Raw genomic sequence first — 25784 nt, 5'->3', positions numbered from 1 at the left:
TCTGAGAGAAGCCGTAAACTTGTCTTTATTGAACTATCATGTTTAAACATAGCTTGTTCTTTCAGATGTAAATTGCCTATAAAGCGTATCATTTCCCATCTCAAAACCTCATATGTCCTTCTCCATCTCATAACATCCTTTTATCTGTGGTCTCATCATGAGATTTCGATGCCCTGGGTAGGCTTTTTTATTGTATGTAATCACCGTTTTTGCTGCTCCAGCAAGAATTCCTTGTTCCGACTGGTTTGCACGAATGCTAGCATTAGCATGAGCTGTGTATGTACACTCAGCAACTTCTTGAAGAAATGGTGCTAACCCCAGATAGACAGCGTTTTTGTAGTCAATGAGCCATATGTACGAAGAGCAATTCTAAATGTGGGACGATTGGCGAGAACATTCCGAGTCTCCTGGAAATGCGGCTGTTTCTCTCACCTTCATGAGACGCGCAGAAATATCCCTGATGCACGCTCATTCTCAATGTCTCCCTACTTTCTCTGCTTCCATGTCCTTATCTCTTTTTCTGCAGCTCTGCTTCATCTCTTGCCTCTTCTTGTTCTTCTGTCTTCTTTCTTTGTTTGCTTCTCTCGGTTGTCAGCTCCATCGTCCAGGCCTCGCTTCCTCAAAAGGGTGGGGCCTCTGCACACCCTCTCCCTCGATTGGAATAACGGGGGGAGTGGCTGTCCCTGTGATGTGCTTTGTGGCTCCGCCCTTTGGCAGTGGTGACCCAGAGACCCGGGTAGAGCAGCGCTTCTCCTGGAGTCTCCAGGCAATCCATCTGTCCAACAGTGGCTTGTGTTTGTCTTCAAGACTTTCTTTACCCTTCAGCACAAAGGCAGCCCTGTTCATGGCCGACAACTCCCATAATCCTATTCTACCTTTAGTCTTTAGTCACTAATTCCCAGCACATTCTTGAAAATAAGTAGCAGGCAACAGGCTTGTTTTTGTATAGTGTATAAAAATTATTCTAGTCCAAAGATTGAAAAAAAATGGCCTTATCACCATAGCAACCAGGGTTTCTGCTTATTGATGGATTCTATTACAGTGAAAACACCACTTTTTAAACTTTGCACCAGAATCACTTTTCACAGATCACCCGTAGCTGTGCTTGCTTCTCGTAGCTCTAATGTCCACACACATAGACTCGGTATTAATGCTTATTAACTGCAAAAATATTATTTCGAGTAAACGTACGCTTCTTATAAAAGGTACAGTTTATGAGCTGCTGAGTCAGCTTGAAAGTCCCAATTTTGTTCTTAAAATAACGCGGTATCTCCGTGCTCCAACATACTCCATTTGTGTCACTTTTGAACGAAAATAAAAATAAAGAATATTGTATTGTATATTAAACTATGCGCCCGATAAGATCTGTAGGGTGTATATGAGCCAAAGGGGCAAATCTAAATGTCTCTTTTTTTCTGCAAGGTATTATTAGCAGGTACCTGTCAGCGTCTATGACCAATATCCCTTTCTTATCGCACAGTGTCACTTCCTACGTCTCGTATAAAGCTTTTTACACGCACGGCATCTGATAATGGACGTTCCCCAAGCATGGCTTGCGAGAGCTGAAGCCGACAACATCTGCATACCTGAGGACTCTCCCCGGCTCGCTTTATATTGTATCATTTCAATGTATAGAAAACTTGTGGGAGCAGAGATTATTATTCCAACTCCCCGCTGCTCAATAGCAAGTGTTTGTTAGAAGCATTAAGTAAATTATTAACCTTTATTTCTGCATGGTATTTCAGGGACAATCGTAATGGCTTGCTTAACCTTTCTCCATACAGAGCCTGTCTAAAGATTTAACTTCCATTTATTTAATAGAAAGCTGGTCCTTTAACGTCGAAAGGAACTAATAGGAGGTCCGTGGCGTGCGTTGCCCATTACGGCTTTCAGCACCATGGACAGCTTCAGGCCCCTACCTCCTTCTGCGGCAGGGTTAATAAGACGGGGTCATGTGCACTCTATTGGGTATTTCTGACAGGCCTCTGGGGTACTTCACGGCCTGCTTTATTTTAGACGTTAATGGGACTGGCATGAAACAGTTGCCATTAGGGTTACTTGTCTGAAATACGTCGATTTCAGGTTTTTCTTTACTGGGTTAACTAGTTTGGCAGCCAAACAAACACTAAGCCTGCGCAGGCTGGGCTAGGAGTTTTCCTAACGTAATGCTGCCTCCGGCCATCGCTTGGACTTTAATGCTGTTTGATCCCTTCGAACGTTCATATTGTCCCTTAAAATCTGGCAAGCACAGTATACATCTGTACCTATACGCTGATACGGGGGTAACTGTGTGTGTGTGTGTGATTGCTGAGTTATACACAAATCGACAAGCCTCCAGATGCTATATTGCTGGAAAATTGCTAATTTGATCCCCCTTTTTTAAGAAGGGGCCACGAAACGCAACCCGGGAAGCTATAGACCGGTGGGTTACTTAAAATGATAAGGTGGTTGATACTGGACTACGTTGCGGCAAATTTATTAGTATTAATTAACATGGTTTTATGATGAACAGATCCTGCCAAACAAACCTCCGGAGCCTGTGAGTAGAACTTTAGATCTTGTTAGATCTGTAGATAAAATCAATTTAGATTCCGCTAAGGTATTTAATACTGGTCTTAAAGGGATACTGTAGCCATCAGAGGCATTTAATATATATATGGTAACTGAGGGGTTCTCTTATGTTTTCTTGTTGTCTACCATGCAAAGGCATGGGGGGGGGGAGTTCTGCAGAACCCCCTTATATTCATTTGTCCTTTTCCCTGTCCTTATACCCACAACCAGGCCAGACAAGGGTTACACAGCTAATCAGTGGAGCAAAGCAGAATCATGGCGGGGGCTCCTAAGTACATACGTGCTTTCGTTAATATGCATTCTTTGTTAGGAAGGCTGCCTAGGAGAGTATTACGGTAATAAATGTAATGTAATGCATTTGGCTTATCAAATACACATGCAAATGATCCGGGGGAATCCCCACTTGATAAAAGGGCATCAGATGAAGATCTAACAATACAATGATGTACATGCTGCATCCATGCATGTACCGTGCGTGCATTGTGAACTTTTTATGTTCTGTACATACCTGTAATAATTTATACACGTGTGTGTGCCTTTATCTGTGTTTTCTCGTAAAATGTTCGTTGTGTTACGTGTTGCTGTAACGTTGCGTGACTGTTGATGCGTGATCCGAGCACAGAACCTCTTGTTGCGTTCTTTTCTTGTGCAGATAACGTGCCTTGCTCTGAATCATGTTTAATTAACCTATTTTTTGTGTGTGATTGTGAGCGGCGTTGAGCAGACCTGTTGAGATGTCTCAGCGCAGTGGAGTTATAAATAGAGGAGACGTTCTGCGCACAATTAATCAGCTTGTAGTTTGGTGGGAGCTGATTGGCTGGAGCGACTCGAAGAGGCATAAGCGTGGGTGTTAATACCCCAGCAATGATTCCCCTCTTACGAGGTGTATCACGGGGGCTACATTTCATTAGGACGGTGTATATGAACAGCAGCCATTGTTATTATAAATCATATTTCCGCGTTCACCATTCCCAAGGTATCTGCGAGATCCTGAGCAGTCCACATTACTTTAGTCTCATGGAGCTTGCACACCTACGAGGCTTAAATAACCTCTAGGCTAGCTGAGGATAATGGGAGTTAACTTTAAAAAGCACCCTGCGTTCTGGTTATATCCACTATATAATTATAGCGCTAGCATGTCCATACAGGCAAGAGCATTATATATATACATATATATATATATATATATATATATATATATATACCTGAATTTTCACCACGTCGCTTTACGTACTTTTAGACACCATCTGCCATGATAAAATAACTATTTATATAAGACAGGTATATATAACCGTAATTGCTTGTAAATAAGATATGTATTACTTGTTACATTTACAAATAAGCTAATATATTAGCTGAAACAGAAAAATACCCAATATATAAATATTAGCCCAAGGGGTGGAAATATTACTAAACCATGTGAAGGTTTTTGTCAGTGGGATCATTTAGTGCATTACCCTTTATATTATATAGTATTATATTCTGAAGAATATACACTATGTTATATATAGATATATATATATATATATATATATATGCATTGTAAGCTTTCACCTTTTTAAGGTGAGATAAAGATATATTTATTAATAATGCTTCCCTCTATATGCCTGTAACAAGCCGTTTTTCTCTATATATCGCTGTCAGATAAGCGCTGCCACTTCATAAATCACTGACAGATCTCAGATTGAAACTGTTTCTGAAAGGAAATAAAAATCACAGTCCATGTAATATACCGCATTGCATTAATTCTGGTTCCTGAGTTAAATTTTTGCCAGCTTTAACCTCAGACAGACCCTTTATTCGCGCCGCGGTGCCCCCTCCCCCAACCCCCTTCCTCTATCCTTAGCCTATTTGCCACATATTGCCATCATCTCTGAATATCTTTAAATATCTGCCCCAAGAAAGCTGTCCTTATGATACCCGGCCCGCAGATCTCCGCGCCTGTAGATAAATATTCTGAACGACCCCTGCACCTGAATATATTGTAATTATTTCCACATTTATGGGGTAATGCATACCGATATCACATTATTACCTTCTCTCGTTGCTTTAGAACCAGGTCACATTTGTGTCTCTTTGCTTTACCTTGATGAGGGCGGCTGACGGCTAGAGGGGAAAAAAAAGTCTGGTTGTTGGGACTGCCCCAGCAAATTTCCGACTGCCTGCAACTATGATAATAAATTATTCATTAAACTTTGGTAATACACTTTAAAATCTTCCAAATTCCTAAAATGCAGTGCTATGTCCTACCTAACAACCCCACTACTATATGAGAAGAATCCTCATTACTTCCAGAACACCATAACATTAACCGTTAAGTGTCCAGTGCATGGTGAGATCGGAAGGTACAGCCGGTTAACCCAATGCTTAATGTTACTGAAACAATCCACTGTCTTTTGGGAAATCAGTTACTTCTTAATATAAGGAGATTACCCCATGTCCATGAAGCCCAGTCGTTGATAATGGGATTACCATACTGTCTTAAGACAGACGGGAAGAACATTTTTTGTTGGTACTTTTTTATTAAAAGGTGTCCCCAAAATATCTCATCCAGGTAGCTACCCGATCACGCTATCACCCCACTTGGAAAAGAAGCTGACGGCTGCTGATAGACAGTTTCTTGTATTATGGCAGACACCCCGTCGATCTCTCGTGCGTATGACGTTCCACCAAACTTCCTACCTTTTCCCAAACAAAATGTCTAAATGAAAAACACTGGTTGGCCTCTTGCCTCCATAGGGTATTATCTTATACATAGGGTACCTTTCTACTGGCCTGCCAGTAAAATATGGAGGTGACCACAACGTTCCTACTTCAGATGGAAACCCTTCTATTCCTCTCATCATGTCTCAGTTTATAATGTACACAAACAGCTGACTGTACGTTGAGCGCAGACACATGCATCGGATCCACATGCCCCCTATATTATTCTTTACACCGGTGTTTTCTTTCCTTTTCACTCGGATATCTGGCTCCTCTTCTCTCGTGGTCTCCCCTCCTCTTCTTTTGTCTCCTCCCTCTGTCCCTCTTTCTCCTTCTTTCAATCTCCAGCTCTCTTCCTCATCCTTTCTTACCTTTTCTCCTTTTTCCCTGACTCTTTTACCCCCCTCTCCTCCTCCTTTCTTTCTCTCTCTCTCTCCTCCCCTGTTCAAGCTGTAGCTCTCTCTCCTCTTCTCTTGGGTTCCTGTGCTAATTATGTGAGTCCTGGGGGGGGGGGAGGTTGGTGGAGAGAGCAGCGCAGAGCAGCTCATAGTCAGAGCATCTCAGGGACCAGCTCAGCATCTCGGTGACAGAGGTGGAATCGCTGAGACTACAATGTAAGCAGCTGGAGCCGGGATACATCGCATGGATCTGCGCTCTCTGTATGTACACGCCGGCGTACTTTCTATGCAATGCATGTCTGAATACAGATAAACACACAGCGTTCACTAGGGGGATCCGTCTCGGCTGGAGTTGGCTCTGTAGGTATAAGAAGATAGTCTGGATAAAGGTCCTAATGAGAAGCGAAAATGTTTTTAAGATCTTTTGATTAAAATATTATGCTAGTGAAGCTCTATTTCATTTATGCATAGGGGGTTATTCTTCATAGATGCCTCTGTTTCCTTGCATATACTATATATATATATATATATATATATATATGTGTGTGTGTGTGCGTGTGTGTTTACTGTATACAATGTTGCTTCCAATTTGTAAGGCCTGTCTTGTAATAAATGTATCAAATATATATTATTTATACATTATATACAGTATGTGTATAGCAGCGGGTTCGAAGTAAATGTATATGTAACGTGTACGTCTCATGCCGGGATTTACCGTATGTGCAGAGACTTTGTAACAGATAAGAGTGCGTGTAACGTTATTCGGTGTCTGTCTGTGTTGATACACTAGTTCCACACGCTTTGGAGACACGGCTAGATTGTTCACGTTATAGGAGCCGCTGTATGTTAAGGGACTTGTCTGTGCGTGATATAGCTGCTGCATTGCTTGAAGAACAAGTGCTGGTCGGAGTGGATGACTCCTATCACCCACAGCCAACCTATGGCACAGGCTCATGGAGCTGCAGAGAGCCATGGCTGCTGTGCCATGATAAGGAATGGTCAGCATTTTTCGTGACAGTTGCTATGTTTATGGTCTGGGAGAAGTAGATTTGAGCTTCTGCCTCCCTTGGTGGGTTTTGCCCCTTGTTAGAAGGGTACTCGGGTAAACGAGGCATTATCTTGGTGCGTTACGTGCCCAGTACAGAGACGTCGTTGCTAATCTCTCCGGAAAGCACACGGGTCTGTTATATAATTAATGGGAGTGTGGGGGTGTGTGTGTGGCGCTGTGATTTACGGGAGCGTCTGTGATTCTACAAGAGTTGAGATTGAACTGTTTGTGCCTGAGATTTGTCGGAGTCTGTATACAAAATGCGTCCTGTTGGGGTCTGCACGTCGATGTGAGTGTGTGCGTTGGGGGTCTGCTCTGCGCGTAGACGGTGACGTTTGTAAATGAATGAAATACGGGGTTGAGGCATTTATTGGGGGGGGTAAGGTGCTGGGGGCATCTGTGTGTGACTGAGCATGCGATGAGAGGTCCACCATGGCGTCCTGTCACTGATCATTTAGTCTGATGGCAGGGGATGTGATGATGGAACAGCCCATGGGTCCGTAAATGCTTTCCGAACCCGTATTTAATGGGGGGTCTGTGTATGATCGGGTAGTTAAAGAAGACTTATGACAAGGAATGAAGTGATGGAAGTGTATACAAGGGGTCTGAGGTGAGATTGCTGTTGGGTGGGTGGTGCGGACATTGGTGGTCTGTGTGTCTTGTGGTGGTGTGTAAGGCAGGGGTCTGCATGTGATGATGGGGGATGCAGTGGATGCGTTAAAATCACTGCCGGTGACTAATTATTTAAAGGGTGTGTGTATCTGTGGGGAGTACGTAGGAGGGTTGGGTAAATGCAGGGTTAGTGTGTGTATAATTGCTGTGTGTCGAAGGTGTGCAATGAGGTATGTAGTGTACTGGTGTGTGAGCGCGCATGACTGAAAGCTGGCAAGCCTTTGACAATATGCTTTTGTGGGACATTATATGGTACAATGGATTCTTTACACTTGAGATCGTTACATTGTAATTGTGGTTATCGGCGTTTTGGGTGGATTTATACAAGAATAAAGTGCTCTTTCTTTAGTGTGTGTTTTATGGATATGTGTGTGAAGTGCTGGATATGTGAGTTAATGTGAGTAATGTGAGAATTATACTTATTTTTATTTTGAAATAATATTTACCCTAAAGGCTACAAGCACAGGGCAGCACTCAGAGGGTTAAATGTTTGTGTTTTTTTGTTTTTGAAGAATTGCAGACTTTTTTTTGCCAGGGAAGGAAAATAATCATGGAATGGCGTGCAGTGGGTGTTTAGTCGTCGTGGCAGTTTTTGTGTCCTCTGATTGTTAATATACTTGTGTATTTCCGGTAATTTTAAGACAGATCACACAAAAAAAAGTACAATTAGATGTCCCTGTGATGTCATTGTCCCAAATGACATGTAACATGCGTGTGGCGGTGTACTTGTGTGAGTATCGACTTACAAACTGTTGGATTTACAACTTTGGGGGCATTTATTGGGAATTCCCCTGTTAGCTCTCGTTTGTCGATGTCACTGTGTGTGTCCATCCTATACAATATGACACCGTGGCACCAAGATATTGGCATTCAATGCAGCTGGTGTGGCTTACCGTTCCTGTTTTGACTGGCTAAGCATGATGAGAGTTGTAACCTGAAACGCAAGTGACATTGGTTACCCATTCCTTCCTTATGCAGGATTTTAGGTTGAATGTATCGTAGAACCCCACATTGTTTTTAACGGATTGTATACCAGCACACGTGTCACGTTATGCCACACTTGTATGTTCAGAATACCCCGTGGCTGGGTGTGATGTGTGGGCTTGGTAAGAGCTCCCTGTGATGGGACGCTGGTTTCTGTACGGATAATTCCAGAAGCACACTGTTAACCCTCACGGTCCCTGATGTGTGATGTAATCCTTTGCAACTTAACCCTCGGTATCTATGATGGGTCCCATGAGAAGGGTAAATATAGTCTACACATGATGCAAGTGCATGTGTTGTATGTGCTGTTTTATTTGTATATGCACGACTTTGTACCAGAGTCTGTATACTTAATAATATTAAATAAGACATACGTACTTTAATATTTAACATTTTGATCTACCGCATCATACATCTTTGAGCTACTGGATACTACTGAACTATGCTGATATATCTAGCACCCTAAAGGGTTAAATTATAACTGCTCAATTTGATTTGGTTTAAGCGTATGATGGTTGGCTCCCATTATTTGGACATATGATAATTACAATTACCATACTGCTTCTTTATAAAAGTTGTTTTCAACTAGATTTTAGAAGCGATGGCCGTCTGAGCATGATGGGATTTGCAGTCCGGGGACAGCTATGGGGGCTCAGAGTTTGCCATCTTTGACCTATGTTATATGGGACGCATGGCCCATAATAATGTATTGGACATCGTGCTATTGTCAAATGGTTATGCCTCTGGCTACAATTAGCGCGCTGTCTGCAGCCTGGAAATACTTAGGCATGATAAGTATTATGGTGAATGGGAAAGCAGTGCGTGATTATTCTGGGGTAAAATGATATATTTTCTGTTGATAAGAAATAAAACAAAAAAAAGACATAAACAGCTGATGGGGATTGGGGTGACCCCATTGCTGATACCTGGTCCATACTGAGAATAGGCCAGACCTCGGCCAGGTGTTCTATTTCGGACGTAGTGACTTGATCTGATAGAGAGAATGGCTTGGTCTGTCCCATACTGGGTCTGACTAAGAAATGTTTTTTAGTGACCCCATCGAAGCCCTGTGCCCGGCTACCCACAACAGAACTTTCTCTCGTCTATGAACTTATTTACTTTATTGGCTTCAAATTGGAAAGTGGGTCCTGAAACTCAAAGGGGTTTGGCCAAAGAGCTCTGAAATAGATTCTAAATCTGATTGTATATCGGTCTAAACGATGACTTAAATTCAGTTTAATAACTTCCACTCCGTAGCTGAGTTCAACTCAGTAGAACTGTGCTTTTAGTGGCCCATGTCCCCTCTCCTCACTCCTTCTCCTAAAACTCTCAGGACTTATTATTAGCGCCATCATGAGGGGTATGAAAAAAAAGTAAATTAGTCATTCTAATCGGTTCCCAACCCAAAGATGAAAGGGTTTTGGAAAGGTGGCAGATCTAGATACATTTGAACCTATAGGAAATGACTAGATTATGTGGCATGCTACTCTATGTTTTTAGAACTATTTCTGTGTTTTTGTGAATTTTACTATTTCTTTTTATCAGGAGTAGCAAATCTCACTTATGCAATAACGCTTGAATAGTGTTGACAGCTATTTTGCTTAAAAGGGTTAGTCCTATGAATAAACAAACATTATTTTCTTTAAGCATTGAATAGAGTTCTTTACACAGTAACGCAGTATATCCTTGAAAAAAACTGGTTTCGTTTCATATTGTTTCAATAAAGACCTGGAGGCCGCCATTGCTGCCGGTCATGTGATGTTCTAGGGCGCTTCCCCCTGCTAAAACACAACAGTGAGCTGATTCTTTATGGCGACGCTAATAAAGTCCGTTCAGCCATAAAGTTTCATTAATCAGAGTGTCTGGCTGGGTAATTAAGATTAAGCCATTCTCTTATTTGCCACAGGCAGTATGATAACGAGCCAGAATGTTTGTCTAGTAGATTGGGCTGAAATAACATAAATGCTTTATTACCCCAAAAGAAGAAAAATGTGCCATACTGTTGAAATCAAATTTTTAACGCAATACTAGTCATTCAAAAAAAAAAATCAGTTAAAGGTATCACCACTTCAAACCATGCGTCATGTGGGGTTTATGAGACATGGCTGTTTATGTACCCCCAACAGTGTGTGTTTTCCATTTCATCTGAGATGAGCACAGGAGGAGCCATCCGTATATTCCTTTCATACCTGCGAATCTGTGGCACCACGTGAACAGAAACACCTAGACTGTTTTAGATACTTAGTATCTTGCCTAGTATCGAGAAACTGAAGTGTAGTTATGACTCAGAACTGAGCTAGCCCTGCATGATGTATAGTTAAAATATAGTTATAGTTTGGGATGACCACCACTCAGATGTCACTATGCCTTATACCAGTCCAGCTCAACCCTTTAATACGAAAAGCCCACCGTGGCTTGGATTCCTCATGGCACTTGCGTTGGCTTGGGCTGTGGCATAAGGCGAGTGTGAGGTTCTACTTGCCCCGACACCGTCGAATTTACCCGCAGCGAGGTTCAATCTGCGCCCCTAACCCAACCTGAGTGGGAAATCGGTTATTATATGCAGAGTCTTAAACCAGTTATGTTTCAGAAGACCTGGAGGCTCCTAAGCTAAGTATAAAATAAGATAATAAAAATCAATTGAATTGTAAAGCATTTAATCCCATTTTACTGCGGCCTCGAACAGAGCAGTACTATATAGCACAATGACTTTATGTGTTGTGGGGCGTTTAGCTTTTTTTTATTTAGGGAACTTTTATATTCTACAGAGGGCAATAGAATAATTGCGTTTCTCACAAGATTTTCTTGACATTATATCACAATGGTTTTCCCATTGTGGTCTTTTTGGGAGAGTTGGTATTCCATCGCCAGGGTTACATTTATCTCCAATGATAGATCTGTGGCTTGAATAGGTCAAGCGCTTTATAAACTGCCTGAATTATCCACCGTGCCTGTAAAGTATTATTAAATTGACCCTACGACACACACATTACTGTCTTTCTTTGCTCTGTTGTAACGTATACGGCCACAGATAAACACCATTTATCGAGCTCTAAACATACAGCGCGCGCGTGCCTAAATCACAGTATAACGGCGTTCCTCTCTCGTTTAACCCTTTGCATGCTTGGCTAACGCGAAGGGTCATTTCTATGACCGTGGGTTGGTTTGCAGAAGAAGCAGACGCACATAGAACTAGGAGACGCGGCTTTATCAAAGGCTGAAGATTCAATTTGTCATTTATATTCCGTAATCTGTAATTCCCCGAGAATCCCTCACATTAGACTGCAGAAACTCGGCAAATCTGTTTAGCAATGAGAGGGTCAGAGGAGTAACATGTTCAACAGAGGGGAGAGATAAGAAACAAGGGAGAGAAAAGATGAAGCGCTCGGCTACAGGGCAGGATCTGGGGGTGAGGGATTAAATAGCCTAGAACAAAGCCATTTTTATGAATGTTCAGTTGTCTTTTCTTCTCCTCCTATGCATCCGCGCTGGGGAATCGCAGGTGGAATGAAACACACGCTCCCCGTGCAGGCTCCCACTGGGTAATGTTATTACCCAACACTGGCCAGCAATGTAGAAATTGTATGATACAATCCTCTCTGTTCCATTACGAGCTAACAGGGGAATGATCCAATACAAGGTAACACAGAGTTGTAACAAGGTAATAAAACTAGTCACAAATCCCTAACAAGGGAGAGTTCTGATACGCCGCTCTATTACAAGAGAATAACAGAATGAACCACAGCGTGATACGGTATCCTAACAGGATAATGACACAGAATCATCCTCAAGGCTGGTCCCCAATAAATAGCTCGGATTCCCGCCGGCGGCTTCATTGAGTCAGTGGGAACTCGGAGGAATTGAAAGAGATTACTTCCCTTGCCCCCACCCTTTGCAGAAAACTACCAATCTACCATCTCAGGGTGATTTAAAAAAAAAGAAAAAAAAAAGAGCATTAAACGCCTGGATCGGCCGTTGGTTATCTTCGGGGCTGTAATGCAACAGGAAATGATTCCCTGAACCATTTAAAGGCGATATTAAGTGCAGCGTGTGCTTGGAGATAGAGGCGTTATCTGTGCTAAAATCATGCTGGTACCCAGCGATATTACCTTGTAGTTAGACAAAAATGGGGCTGATGAATGAACTAGATGTCGGAGCTGAATTGATGATTTTTATATGTAATGTAACTATAGGCAGAGCAATGCCCCCCCCTAATGTCCTACTGTATCCATTCTCACATGCATACCAAACGGCACACATCAAATGTTATCATTGATCTGTCACCTTGACATATCCTACATTTAACACAAACTTGTACCTACAGATTAAAATAAAGTATGTATTAGCAACCCACTCTATGTGTATGCCATGGGAGCAGCCATCCTGGTCTCTAGATCTGCATGATTATCCCTCCCCATCGAATTATCTCTCCCTTACTTTAAAGTTGCTGATTGTTATTGACTGGTTCAGGCAGCCTTTGAAAGGGTAGGGGTGACATTTGGATTCTGCAACTGCTCAGGAAAACAAAACTCACAAGGTGGCGGTATTTTTCAAATATTATAAAGTCAAACAAAGTACTACCTACATGGGTGTAGCACAGGTCCCTTCATCACCCCGAAATAGCATTAAAGGCGATCCCGCTAAGGTTGTTCCTTGGGCGAGAAAGCCTTTCTTGCAAATATCTTGGTATGTCCTCTTCAGCATACCAAGACATTTTGGACAATTCAATGCTTCCATTCAACGCTACTTTGTGGGAACAGTTTGGGGAAGGGCCTTTTCTATTCCAGCATGACTGCCCCAGCACGCAAAGCAAGGTCCATAAAGACATGGTTGGATAAGTTTGGTGTGGAAGAACTTGACCGGCCGCACAGAGCCCTGACCTCAACCCCATCCAACACCTTTGGGATGAACTGAAACAGATATTGTGAGCCGGGCCTTCTCATCCTAGATCAGTGTCTGACCTCACAAATGCTCTACTGGATGAATGGGCAAAAATTCCCACAGAAACCCTCCAAAATCTTGTGGTAACCTGTCCCAGAAGAGTAGAAGCTGTTATTGCTGCGGGGGGTGGGGGGGGGTTGGGACCTTAATGCATTTTGAATGCAATGGTATAAAAGTCCCTGTTGGTGTAATGGTCAGGTGTCCCAATACTTTTGTCCATATAGTGTATAATTTATCTACTACACTCTTCTTCTAGATCCCTATATCTCTGAGGTATAGCTTGGTTCTTATAAAATATATTCTATATATACTGTATTTGCCTAAATATCTTTCTGTTCTGTATACACCCAAGTCAATTTGCCTTAATTACAAATTGCAATTAATCTGTAGCACCAGCCAGAAGATTTCAGAATGACATGAAACATCTGAAATCAGAAGCAGCTTCTTAATCTGTGCAGCGAGAGGGGAGGGGGAAATGGAAAAGGAAAAAAGATAGACGCTCGATGAAAGGATATAAGAATAACAGAGACACAAAGCGATGAGAATGATGAATCAGTGAAGAGTAGAAAAGGCCAGTGTTATATAGCCATACAGAGAGGCTGATTCACCGTAGAGATGTTGGGATGATAATATGTTGAGTTTCAAATGATATATTTTTGACATTATGATGCTTAGATTATAGTGCGGTGAGATTTTCTGTTACTGAGCTGATGTCAAAGTGATAATATTGAAATATTAATATTATTTTTCTATGATGATAGGATAATATTGCTGAGATGTCCTGGTAATTTGGGGATAGTATGTCTGGGATGTCCAATAACCTTGAGTTGATATCCTCAAGTATTGAGTATTGCTTGCTGTTTGAATAATACACTATATTTTATGTACCTTTTACAATAAAACAGGAAAAAAAACCAAAGCAACTGTTATAGAGTCCAGAATATAGAGCAGAGGGTTTGATAATGTCTTGGATTGGTCTTCAGGAAGATGGTTTGATGGTGTTCCACAAAGTAGATGCACCATTTTTTTTCTTGTTTTGGAATGTTGTAGAAATGTAGCCTTGATCTTGCTTTAATATTAGGTTATATGTTCCACATGCGCAGAAGACTGCAACAAAGTAACCAGAATTAAAGGTGACATCTGAAAGCAAATACAGATGGAAGCCCTGTAGCTGAGTAGCCGTGTGTAAAGGTTCATCTGCCACTGGTGCCATTAGGGTCAGTTTCGACCGGTTTGCCTTCAGAAATACATTTAGTGATATGTTTCATTTTGATAAAGGTGAAAGAGAAGGTAATTTAATAACAGCAGTTAGCCAGAGTCCCGAATGTGGTTACCTGAAAAATACCATGGACAGCATTATTCTCCTGATACTGTTTACTCCCACTTACCTGTCTAGGTGTCTTCAAACTATTCTACTTCCCCCAAACTTTTGGCTAACAAACAAATTGACCTGTTGGATTATCCAGCTGTGGGCTCCTACTTGTATCACACGCTTTATCTTATATGATTGTTTAAACTCAATCTCAGCATTACAAATGAATCCATAATATCTAACATTTACCATAAATGTCAACTTTGTTTGCTATAATTGATATACTTTATCAGTGTTAACTAGTGGTATTGGAATCATAATTTGTTGATGTTAGAATAAAAGTAGGATCATGATCCAGCAGTTTAATTGTTGTTTTTTAATAGTAATAATTCAAACTAGTATGTATATATATATATATATATATATATATATATATATATAACATAAAGCAAAAAAATATTTGTTGGCAGGACATGAGAGGGAAATAGGTGATGTATATATGTGCACATATATATATGTTAAGCGTTTGCTTGGAAACAGGAAGCAATTGGTTAAAAGTGGTGGTCAGAAGGCTGGAATGAGAAGTTTTAGCAGTCTTGCTATTTAGCGCCCCCCCCCTTAATTTCCTTCGAACCCCCCAAAAACGGGCACTTGGTCAGTTCATGTTCTAATGATCTTTTAGTATTATGTGAAGATGTTGGGATAACATCTTGTGTTGTTCCGAGCTCCTGGTCTGGAAATCTAGGATGATATCATCAACCTAACCGGCATTTTGGGCTTTCAGATGACTGCACCATCAGAATAATGCTTAAATATTGTTAGCAGAGTGTAGGTGAGAGGTATTTCATCTTGTATCTATTTACAAATCCAGCGAACATTGCAACAAACCGAGCCTCAGGTAACTGTGTAGGTGCCACTTCTTTACTACAGAGGTGATTATCACACTGTTTTATTGATAAGCTATGTTAGGAACCTAGAAAAACTCCTCTAGATTTTTTAGTAGATATGTATGTGTGCGCGCATGGGTGTATATATGATGACTTTTTAATGTTTTGCAGAACTGTTTAGAAACAGCACATTTTTAATTACCAATTGCTGACATTTTATGATATTTTACAAAGTATATGTTTGCATTAACGTTGTGTAAACCTACTATAAAATTCCAAAGAGTTCAGTTTTTCCATAAGTATCACTTGGCACATTTTTCACACATCGCCTCCAGAATCCAGACAAGCTCGGTCTTTATCAATTGCTTTAAAATATTAGAATGATTATCCATGCCCTTTCTTCTACACATCAACTTGCCCATCTACTGGCACACACGCGCTCACATATTTAAAACTTTGGTTGCCCATAAATCTTTGGCACTTTAATGAGTTAATCTTTGGTTGCTTTCTATAGATTTTCTGTAAACAAGGATAACTACTCAGAACAGGATTGGTTGTTTTTTATATTCACGTGGCAACTTTCTACCAAATTACCATACTCCAAAACCAGATCATCCAAGGCTGGCTTCAAGAAGATGACATTTTAGTATCATAGCTACAAGTCTGTAGATGTCCTAACCGGCACCCATGTATACAACGATGACCTCCATGAAAAATATCTAATAAACAGGAAAATGGGACATGGCCTATTTAAGAATTTTGTTGTACATAATATGTTTTTACACAAGGCAGAACGTCAGCATCTAAAGATGTCCTGGACAAGTCCTGGAAAAGTGTGCTATCGATTCTATTTTTACTATCATTCAGTAGATTTTACTGTTCATACATCATAGATATCTAGATACATAGATTCACGCACAGAGGAAAAAATAAAAGTCCCTCTTCAGGATGGCATATAGACAGTTGTAAAGGGAGGTCTTCCCCAGGCGTGGTGGCTTTCAGTGAAAGTGGTTTCCTTAATGTTCAGATAGGTGGAGAAACATCCTTGTCAGGCTTTCCCTATGTGGCACGTGGCCCAGTCCTGTGGTATTTTAGTGTAAAGATACAAATCGGTCATGTTCCCAGCTGAGATGTTAACAAACGATAAAGTCTTACATTTCAATTGATCTGAGGATCTCTTAACCTAACATCAACAGAGGTGTGTTTTTGCCAGCACAGTGTGGAAGTATGTGTTCGTGTATGCTGATGGAGCAGCAGGGATACCATCCACTTCAGTGCCGGAATAGCAAGAATAACACGAGGCTATTCTCTCAAATAGCTGAGATGGTTGTGTTTTAGGATCTAGGTCAGGACTACTTCAACAAAGCATGAGCAAAGAAAGGGCTATTTAAGAACTTGAATATGGATATTTGCGGGATAAATTACAGATAAGTAATGCAATAGGAAGACTAAGGGCAATATGGATCCCAAGGCAGTGCTAAAATACTCGGGAAACGGGGACAGGCGTCATCTATTACTTAGCAGAAACAGGACAGGACTGAGATCGGTACCTTCATAACTGAGAGAAACACAAGGTTGGATTCAAGAAATAACTAGAATTGCAGGAGACGATCTGAATCAACTCTATAACAACAATGACTGAGAAGATCCTGTTTAATTGTAGAATTGCTGATGGAAAGGGGAAGACCGATTCTAGAATAGCAGAGACTGGAGATCTAGAACCGTGAGACAGAAGTGTGGATCTAAGACAAGGTTAGCAACTAGTTTAGGTCAGTTCTAGAGTAGCAGACAAGAGATGAGGTACAGTATTAGAATAGTATGGTGGGCTATGGAGGATAGTACTGGTGGAGCCGAGGAAGGTGCATGGCTGTATTAACATTTTAATTGCGTATTGTTGATTGTAAACTTGCCGCTTGTCTTTCACAGATAAAATTGTGAAGTTGCCGCAGATTCCAGTGGCTGGAGAGAAACGGCTGACCCTAGAAAGTGAAGATGAGGTTACTATGGAAACTGCTGGCGTTTCGATGGTTTGTGTGTCTTGCAGGTAATGCATACGTTCACGGCTCGTGATATAAAAGCATCCCACAGAATCTTTCTAAGGGAATTCAGGTCCCACTTCAGAGGCCAATTACGAAGCTTCCATGCTCCTTGACACGTCAAATATGCATGAGCCTGGTGGCTTCAATCTGGTACCATGTCATATCAAATCCTGTGTTAACATTGTATTGTATGCAGCAGGTCCGTGTGCCACCATATTTGCCTCAATATTTAAAATAATAATTATTAGGAAGTAACAAAGTTCCCTTGTGCATATGATGTTGTACAGTTTTTTGTCTTTTTTATCTTTCTGCATCTTATTCCATATTGTCTCATTAATTCTATGTATGTTTAAGCAACCTCAGTTTCACACTCTTCTGTCTTCTGTTGCTTGTATCTTAATTATTGCCTTACGTAGCTTTGTGTTTCCTCTATCTCAGGGGCGTCCAACGTGCGGCCCTCCAGTTGGACGCCCCTGCTCTATCTCATTGTGACATTTTGTCTTCCCTGTCCTAGTATTGCCAGTATCTTACTGTATTCTATTGTCAGTGGTATATACTGGCCTAGACCGTCTTGGGGTAGGATGGCAGATCTGGGTTCAGCATCCCTTCTGCCGCAAAACCGTGGGCAAACCACCCAACAAGCTGCACCACAGCTCAATGAACTATTTACAGAGGTGTGACCTGTCTCTTCTATAATATTATGCCCACCTTATCTATCACCAATTTGGACAGAGCCCAGGCTTTTGTCTTCCCTATCACACCAGAGTGGGTATTATAATATTGGTCCCAGAGCGAATAGCCAGAATAAGTTTGTGATATGCGGGTCAGTGGACTTGGAGGTCCCTCACATCTGAGAAAAGGACCTCTGTGTTAACCTACATTCTATTCTTTTGGTCTGCTGTACTCTTTGGGTTTCTTATCGTACAATAGCCTATGTGTGTTGTCTTCCCTTATGCATTGTAGCCTGTATCTCATTGTACCTTAGTTGCATTGTGATTGTTGTTTTTTGTATTCTTTGTGGTTTTTTCTTTTCTCAATTTGTCCAAGTGTCGTCAGTATCCTTTCATATTCCCTATCGTGCAGAACACTGTTAAACTGCGTAACACATTGCTGTCTGGTCTGATGGAAGCCTTGGACCTACTGTGCTCCCTGGTCTTCTCATCTTCATACCAATGAATATACTGTACACCAACCAGTAGATTGGTGAAACTGGAGAGCAACCAAAATGATACTTTTTCCATTAATACATTTAATTTAATATGAGGAAATTAACTATTCCATTGGTCTCCTTGGCACCACCCAACTATTGTGAAATACAAGATATTGCCAATATTTTAATCCCAACTTTGTATTTTATTCTTAGAGGTTTCATGTAGTGTCCAGCCGTGGACCCTTGTGCAGAGCAACTACATAGTTTCTGAAAACGTAGGAGAGTTCTTTTTCATATAGGAACATAATGTTCAAGTTGTTGCACAATAGAAGATATTTTCCCATTAACGATTATGTAACATTTAGCAGGTTAAAATGTAATCTCCTTTATACAAACCCAGTAATGTCCTTCTCGTGCAACTGGTGTCTCCTCGATGAGATCTGTCACATATAATAAGCCAGTCTTTGGAAGAATGCAACCTCTTGAAATGATATTGTTTATCTGTCATTTTGTGGGAGAAAGGCTTTCTACATTTTTCCTGCTAAAGGAATTTATTAAAAATCAATGTACCAGACTCCAGTAGGCATGAGAAAGTTTAGGGACCCTGACTTCATAACATGTCAGTATAAATCACATACCCCAAGATGCTCAGTAGGTATAAAGGTGTCCGGACCAAGGTGAGGGTCCTGTGTGCAGGGGGTTCAAAGGGCAGATAAAACTGCAATATCTGAAGGTAGATGTACAGAAAGGTTTGAAGCCAAGACCAAAGGCAAGCCAAAGGTTTGGGTCTTTAGCAATTCAGTAAAGTCTAGTAAAGTAACCTAAATTCCAAAAAAGAAGATCAAAGCAGAACAATTGCAGAATGTCTATGCTGAAAAGCTTGAATGTTGACTTGTGCATGGAATGGTTGAAGTCGACCATGCGACTCCAGGTTTATGGAGAACTACAATCATTCTGTCCATGTTGATGAAACAGGCTTTAGTTTAGGACTAACACATAGTTTATAAGTTATTCTTAGCTTTAAGTGATGGTTATGCACCAGTGGTTTTTAGCACCATGACCAACACCTGCATACAGTGGATGAAATTCAGCATTAAAAATATATATCGGTATATAATTCAGCAACCAAGTTGCAATTAGTTATTCCAGTCTGGACGAGTTATAACAATGGCCACGTTGGAATCAGACGGCTGTGATGACTACTCTGCTTTTTTATAACCTACTTCTTTCTGTTCTTTTCTGTTTTGTACTCATGAGATTAGAATAAAATATTTGAGGACATTAAACAATTTGAGAATGATTAAAAATAAATAGCAAAACAAAACATTTTTTATGCCGTACTCATTATCTATTTGGTAGATAGTTATGAAAACACTAGGTATACCTTTTAAAAATTACCGTTAAATATAATCCTTTCACATTTGCGGTCTTTGAAGAACAGGAGGCACACAAAAAGTTATTTTTTATTCTACTATGGCAAAGTCATGGTGCTTTTTTAACCTTAGTAAACAACAGATCTGAGAAGCATGAAAAAAAAAGGCTGAATACTTTTCACACTTTCTTAGGATATCACACCCTTTTTACGCATCTGTAAACTGAGCCGGGAGTGTTGGGTTGCAATGTCACTACGAGCTCAGATGTCCTCGGTTCTACACCGTGACCTAGTTTAAGCCCTATCGCATTTCGCGTCCTTTGTGTCATGCCGTGTTCAGAGGGGCTTGGTAAAAGTCTGTCTCATCTTGTCCAAACATTTACACTGATCCATGGCGTTCCTCCATGTTAATTTAATATGGCATGGTAAGAAAAGAAAATCATGGCATGGCTCCAGATGAATAAACCCTACTCTTGTTCTATCTACGTTTATTTCTTCCATAAAATCATTCTTTAGTACTTCAAATGTCAGCAGCCAACTGAAGCTGGGGCCCTGAAAAGCTTCAGATCTGCAATGAGGATTCAGATTAGTTTGACTTGCTTGATTTGGACTTTTTGATCTTGATTTGTGGTGGGCGCACTCATAGAACCAGTATTGGCATTTAAAGATGAAGCTGAACATGGCTTGTGATTAAGTATTTTTAATTGCTTCATTTGATTTGGTTAGAAAAATCTCAGTTTGAGATGAAATTTGGATTCCGTTCAAAATCTGAGATTTTGCTTGGTCCCGCTAGCCTCCTAAAAGTAAACAGAGGGCAATGCAGAGGGAGTGGGTATTTTTCTAATAGGTAAGTTTGCTTGGTTTGCACATATACAGCCATTGTGAAAATGTAGGTTAAGAACCTGTCCTACTGACGCTATTATTTTCTTATGATGGTATCAATTTGATGTCCATCAGTATTAAACCTGGTGATCTCTTGATAACATTTAAATGGATGAAAAACTGTGAAATGTCCATTCAGCGTAGGTTAGGATATTTTAAAAAAGGCCAGGCGTGGATGGCGTTTTGTTTGTGCTTGTGTTTTATTACCTCTAAATCTTCTGTCTTTATGCCATCATATCATTCCTCTCACCTTTTGTTCTGCTCTTATTTTTGTCACATTGACCGTATGACCATAGACTCAAGTAATACAGGATCTGTAAAAAAGAAAGTAAAGAGGTTTTTTCAATGTGAATTGGCTGCAAATGGATGGGAATGAACCTATCTACGACGATCCTTTGTGGGACAGAGGAATTAGTTGTGTTCTAGGTTAATGACTAGTCTTGAATCTAATGAGACCATTGACTTTCTTGTCTGTTCTATCACATACAAGAGGCAACACTGTATCACCATATTTTCATGATCAAACTGTCTCCCAAAGTCACGTTATTATTTGTTGAATTGTAATGCCTCCCTTCTATGCCCAAGAGGTCACCAAACACATATTCCATGAAGACACCATTGTATGGTTCTGAAATCTCCTTCTAGACATGTGCCTCAAAAAAGCCCCTTTGCTGTCACTTACTAGTAGACTTGTGCATTCGTCTTCGGGCGAACATGGAAACGAACACGAAGAGTGCGTTTTCGTGTTCGTTCCGAAGACACGCCGAAGAGAAGACGGCGGCAGTAAAACGTAGGCGAAGACGAAGACACACACCACGAAGATCTTCGTGATTGTCTTCGTCTTCGTCTACCATTCCCCCCCTTCATCTTACCTTGTCTTGGCTTCGCGGCTTCGCGGCATCGCGGCAGTTCCCGGAAGTGGAAATCCGCAGGTTCGCCGTCACGGGTTACAGGGCAGTGCGAATGAGCCTATTGGTCGCCTACAGGGACCTCCTCTGGCATCAACCAATTGGTTGATGCCAGAGAAAGACCCTGCAGGTGACCAATAGGCTCACTCGCACGGTCTTTGTAGCCCCTGACAGCGAACCTATGGATTTCCGCTCCCGTTAACCCCTTCGATGCTGCGTTATCTAACGCAGCATCGAAGGGGTTAACGGGAGCGGAAATCCATAGGTTAAAGGGCCGTGCAAGCGACCAATAGGCTCACTTGCACGGCCCCTTAACCCTTTAAAAAAGTTAACCCCTAACTAATTGAACAGGGAGGGAGACCAGTGGCATCGGCAGTGCCGATGCCACTGGTCTCCCTCCCTGTTCAATTAGTTAAATGTCCGTACGAGCGACTTTATTGGTCGCTCGTACGGACATTTAACCCGGCACAGACTAACTAATTGAACAGGGAGGGAGACCAGTGGCATCGGTCTCCCTCCCTGTTCAATTAGTTAAAGACCAGTGGCATCGGCAGGGCAAGTTGCAGCATTGGGGTTTTAAAACCCCAATGCTGCAATTTACCCTGCCGATGCCACTGGTCTCCCTCCCTGTACAGAGTTAAATGTCCGTACGAGCGACTTTATTGGTCGCTCGTACGGACATTTAACCCGACACGGACTAACTAATTGAACAGGGAGGGAGACCAGTGGCATCGGTCTCCCTCCCTGTTCAATTAGTTAAAGACCAGTGGCATCGGCAGGGCAAGTTGCAGCATTGGGGTGTTAAAACCCCAATGCTGCAATTTACCCTGCCGATGCCACTGATCTCCCTCCCTGTTCAGATAGTTAAATGTCCGTACGGGCGACTTTATTGTTCGCCCGTACGGACATTTAATTAATTGAACAGGGAGGGAGACCAGTGGGATGTGCCGGGTAAGTTCTAGCATTGGGGTTTTAAAAGTCTGCACGAGCGACCAACAGAGTCGCTCGTACAGACTTTTAAAATCCCAATGCTGCAACTTACCCAGCAGATCCCGCTGGTCTCCCTGTTCTATCAGTTAATAAATGATAGAACAGGGAGACCAGCGGGATCTGCCGAACAATTACGGCACCAGGAGTATAACAGTCTGTACGAGCGACCCTATTGGTCGCCAGCAGGGGGCTCGTCTGCCATCAACCAATGGCAGACGAGCCCCCTGCTGACGACCAATAGAGTTGCTCATACGGACATTTAAACTCCTGGCGCCAGAGCGGCTTTAACCCCGTTTTAACCCCTTAACCGGGGAAAACGAAGAAAACCCGAACACGAAGAATGTCCGCGAATATTCGCCCGAAGAGAAGACAGGACCAGGCGAATATTCGCGGAATACGAAGTTTTTTTTTTTGCCGAAGACGAGCACGAAGACGAACACGAAGAGCCCCCTGGTGCCCAAGTCTACTTACTAGGGTCTTGATATCACATGTGGTATAGCTCTTGGTTTCCTTTTAGTTTTTAGTATAAACATAAAGCCAACAAGAGACCAGATGATATACAGACTGGAAAAAGAAGTCGTTTTGATGGGTCGGAACTTGTGCTGGTCACTTCCACTGTTGCAATACCTTTTCCAAGTAGTATACTAATAATTCAGCACCATAGACAAGCCCTGTCCATAGTTCAAAAAGAAGACATGGAATGGAAAATTCAAACCAATTACATGAATTATTCACATGGTTTCCTACCTAGAGGTTTTTTTTTTTCCAAAGCCATTGAGGCTTAGTGTAATCTGCTGTTCTCCTTTAGGACTTCCTCTGGATTTATCTCTATTTATCTTAACGTATATATTAAATATTTCAAGCTGTTTTTGTGTTCATATTTCAGTAGGTCATTTGTGTGACTCTGGTCTATACGGGATTTCACGGGAATACAGGTGGCATTTTTAAATGAATTAAGACATGGTTAAACATAAGCATACGGTAAGCAAAGCCACACAGTTTGCTGTGAATAAAGGAATAAAGGCAAATGCAGGCTTCTTATTCTAAGCTTACATGAGATAAATATGTTCCTTTCATACATAATTCTCTTAGAGGTATATTAATCAAAGGATGTTAAGATAGCGAGACAGTCCTTAACAGTAGTTAATATTCAATACATGAAGTCGGTCTTTTTGTTTTTGGCTTGATTCATCTTGTTCTTTAGCATCTAAAATAAAATGTGATTTTGTATAAAATAGGGCTTAAGGTGTACAATAATGAATCCAAACATAGGGTAAAAAAAATGTTTGGGCCAATTACATGTTTTTTGTTGTTAAAGTAGAGAAATCTTATTCAGGTTCTCCTAGGTTATTATGCTGTTGATCCGGACAAATCGAAAAACAAAAAGGGCCTATTGAAGATACTATTAGTTTTGATACAGAATAGGAAAATAATCCTTCAAGACTTGAAAAAAAAAGGATTTCTTCCCGCATCAACATATTACCTGTTCAATTTACATTTTGATAACTTGGAAAGCTTTCTGGCTTATAAATGTGACCCATCCTCTTTTGAAGGCATCTTGTATGTCATCTCATGGAACCTGCTTTAAGTAGTGGAACATTATTCTGTGATGTTGGACAGAAAGGCTGGATTTATTACTCATTTGAGAAGCAGCTTTCAAAGGATAGAGATACATTTTATTTTGGTCTAAGTTATCCTCTTCTCCAGTTTTGGTTGGAGAACCTTAGATATTTCACTCTTTGTTTCTACTCACTTTGGGGTTTATTCTCTAATTCACTGGATTTTTAGGTGAGTTGCGGGAAGATGAAACTTTTTAGCTTGGTTAGCCCTTCATTGCTTATAGTAAATGTAGCAAGATAACGTTTCAAGAAATCCCACCCAATCTAAGGGCCAACTGGCAATTCTTGGTTCAGACCTAAATAATATTTAAGAAATCTGAGATGGAGATGGAAATCTGAGATGAAATGCATCTACAACTCATATTTTAGTAAACAAGGGAATATGTGAAAGCCACCATGTATACCGAGTTCGCTGAATGTTCTTAGAAGAAACCAGGTCAAGAAGAACCACAAGTGTTCTACGTTCTTAATTCTGCTGGTCCCAGAGAGGGAAAGAAAATGATTTTCTCTTGGAAGAGGAAAACACAATAGATGTTTTCATTTTGAAACATTAATATTCCATTAATGTAAAGAACATGTTTTTCCATCCTAATCCCAATGGGTGATCTTGTGGGTTTAAATCACAAGCAGTAAATTAAAAGTGTATTGTACAGGCGGCTGTTCGGATACAGTAAGAGGATAATCTACTAATTTCTGTCACAGATCACTGACAGTTATTTTCTTGCATTCTGTGTGCTTTGTACTTCACCACCCGAATTAAGATGTCTGTCTAGAGCAAGTAAGCAGTGGAACCTGAGTATGTTGTGGGCACTAATCTCAATGGTACCTTGAACCTAGTGGCCAGGATAAGATTCCTTCTGGTTCTTCATTTCACAGACCCTGTCCATGGTGCTGAAATAAAACAGGGCTAACAATAAGAAAGGTGACATTTCTGTATTCCATCAAAGCTTTATTGGGTTAATAAAATAGATTTTTGAAAAGGATGTTCTCTTCCCCAAATTAAAAGCCGACAGTAGGTCCTTTTGCTTTAGAGGCAGGAGAAAATACTTCCCTGCAAACCCAAGAGAAGAGAATGTATAACCACACTTATTCTTCAAAACTTTGTGTTATGCGTTGAGTCATTCAGAATTCCCTGTATAAGGGTTATTGGTTAAAGATGCTGTTCCACCTAGAGTGCCTCATAGAATGTCATCCGATAAAAGCCACATCGTGTAATGAGAGTTAAAAGAAACCTGTCATTTTTTTCTCTCCTCAATGCTCCCTGTCACATAAAAACTGTGTTAAGAGGTTTATTAAGATACTATGTAT

At 41.0% G+C, this 25784-nt stretch overlaps 1 protein-coding gene across 2 annotated transcripts in view; it reads left to right on the top strand.

Moving 5' to 3' along the window:
- The window catches only part of LOC128499926 (contactin-4-like), a 101501-nt gene that overhangs the window by 42105 nt on the left and 33612 nt on the right, over positions 1 to 25784 (top strand). Inside the window, exons 1-2 of one of the 2 annotated variants that reach the window (XM_053468910.1) lie at positions 5836 to 5933; positions 17443 to 17560. In XM_053468910.1, coding sequence (XP_053324885.1) covers positions 17509 to 17560 — 52 coding nt within the window. In that variant the 5' untranslated portion in view covers positions 5836 to 5933; positions 17443 to 17508. Of the gene's footprint in view, positions 1 to 5835; positions 5934 to 17442; positions 17561 to 25784 lie in introns of those variants that run through there. The other variant, XM_053468909.1, reaches the window with a different exon arrangement.

This window comes from Spea bombifrons, chromosome 6, assembly GCF_027358695.1.
Source record: "Spea bombifrons isolate aSpeBom1 chromosome 6, aSpeBom1.2.pri, whole genome shotgun sequence".
NCBI lineage: Eukaryota > Metazoa > Chordata > Amphibia > Anura > Pelobatidae > Spea > Spea bombifrons.
The sequence above is the reverse complement of the archived record's forward strand: the minus strand, read 5'-3'. Positions and strand labels throughout refer to the sequence as shown.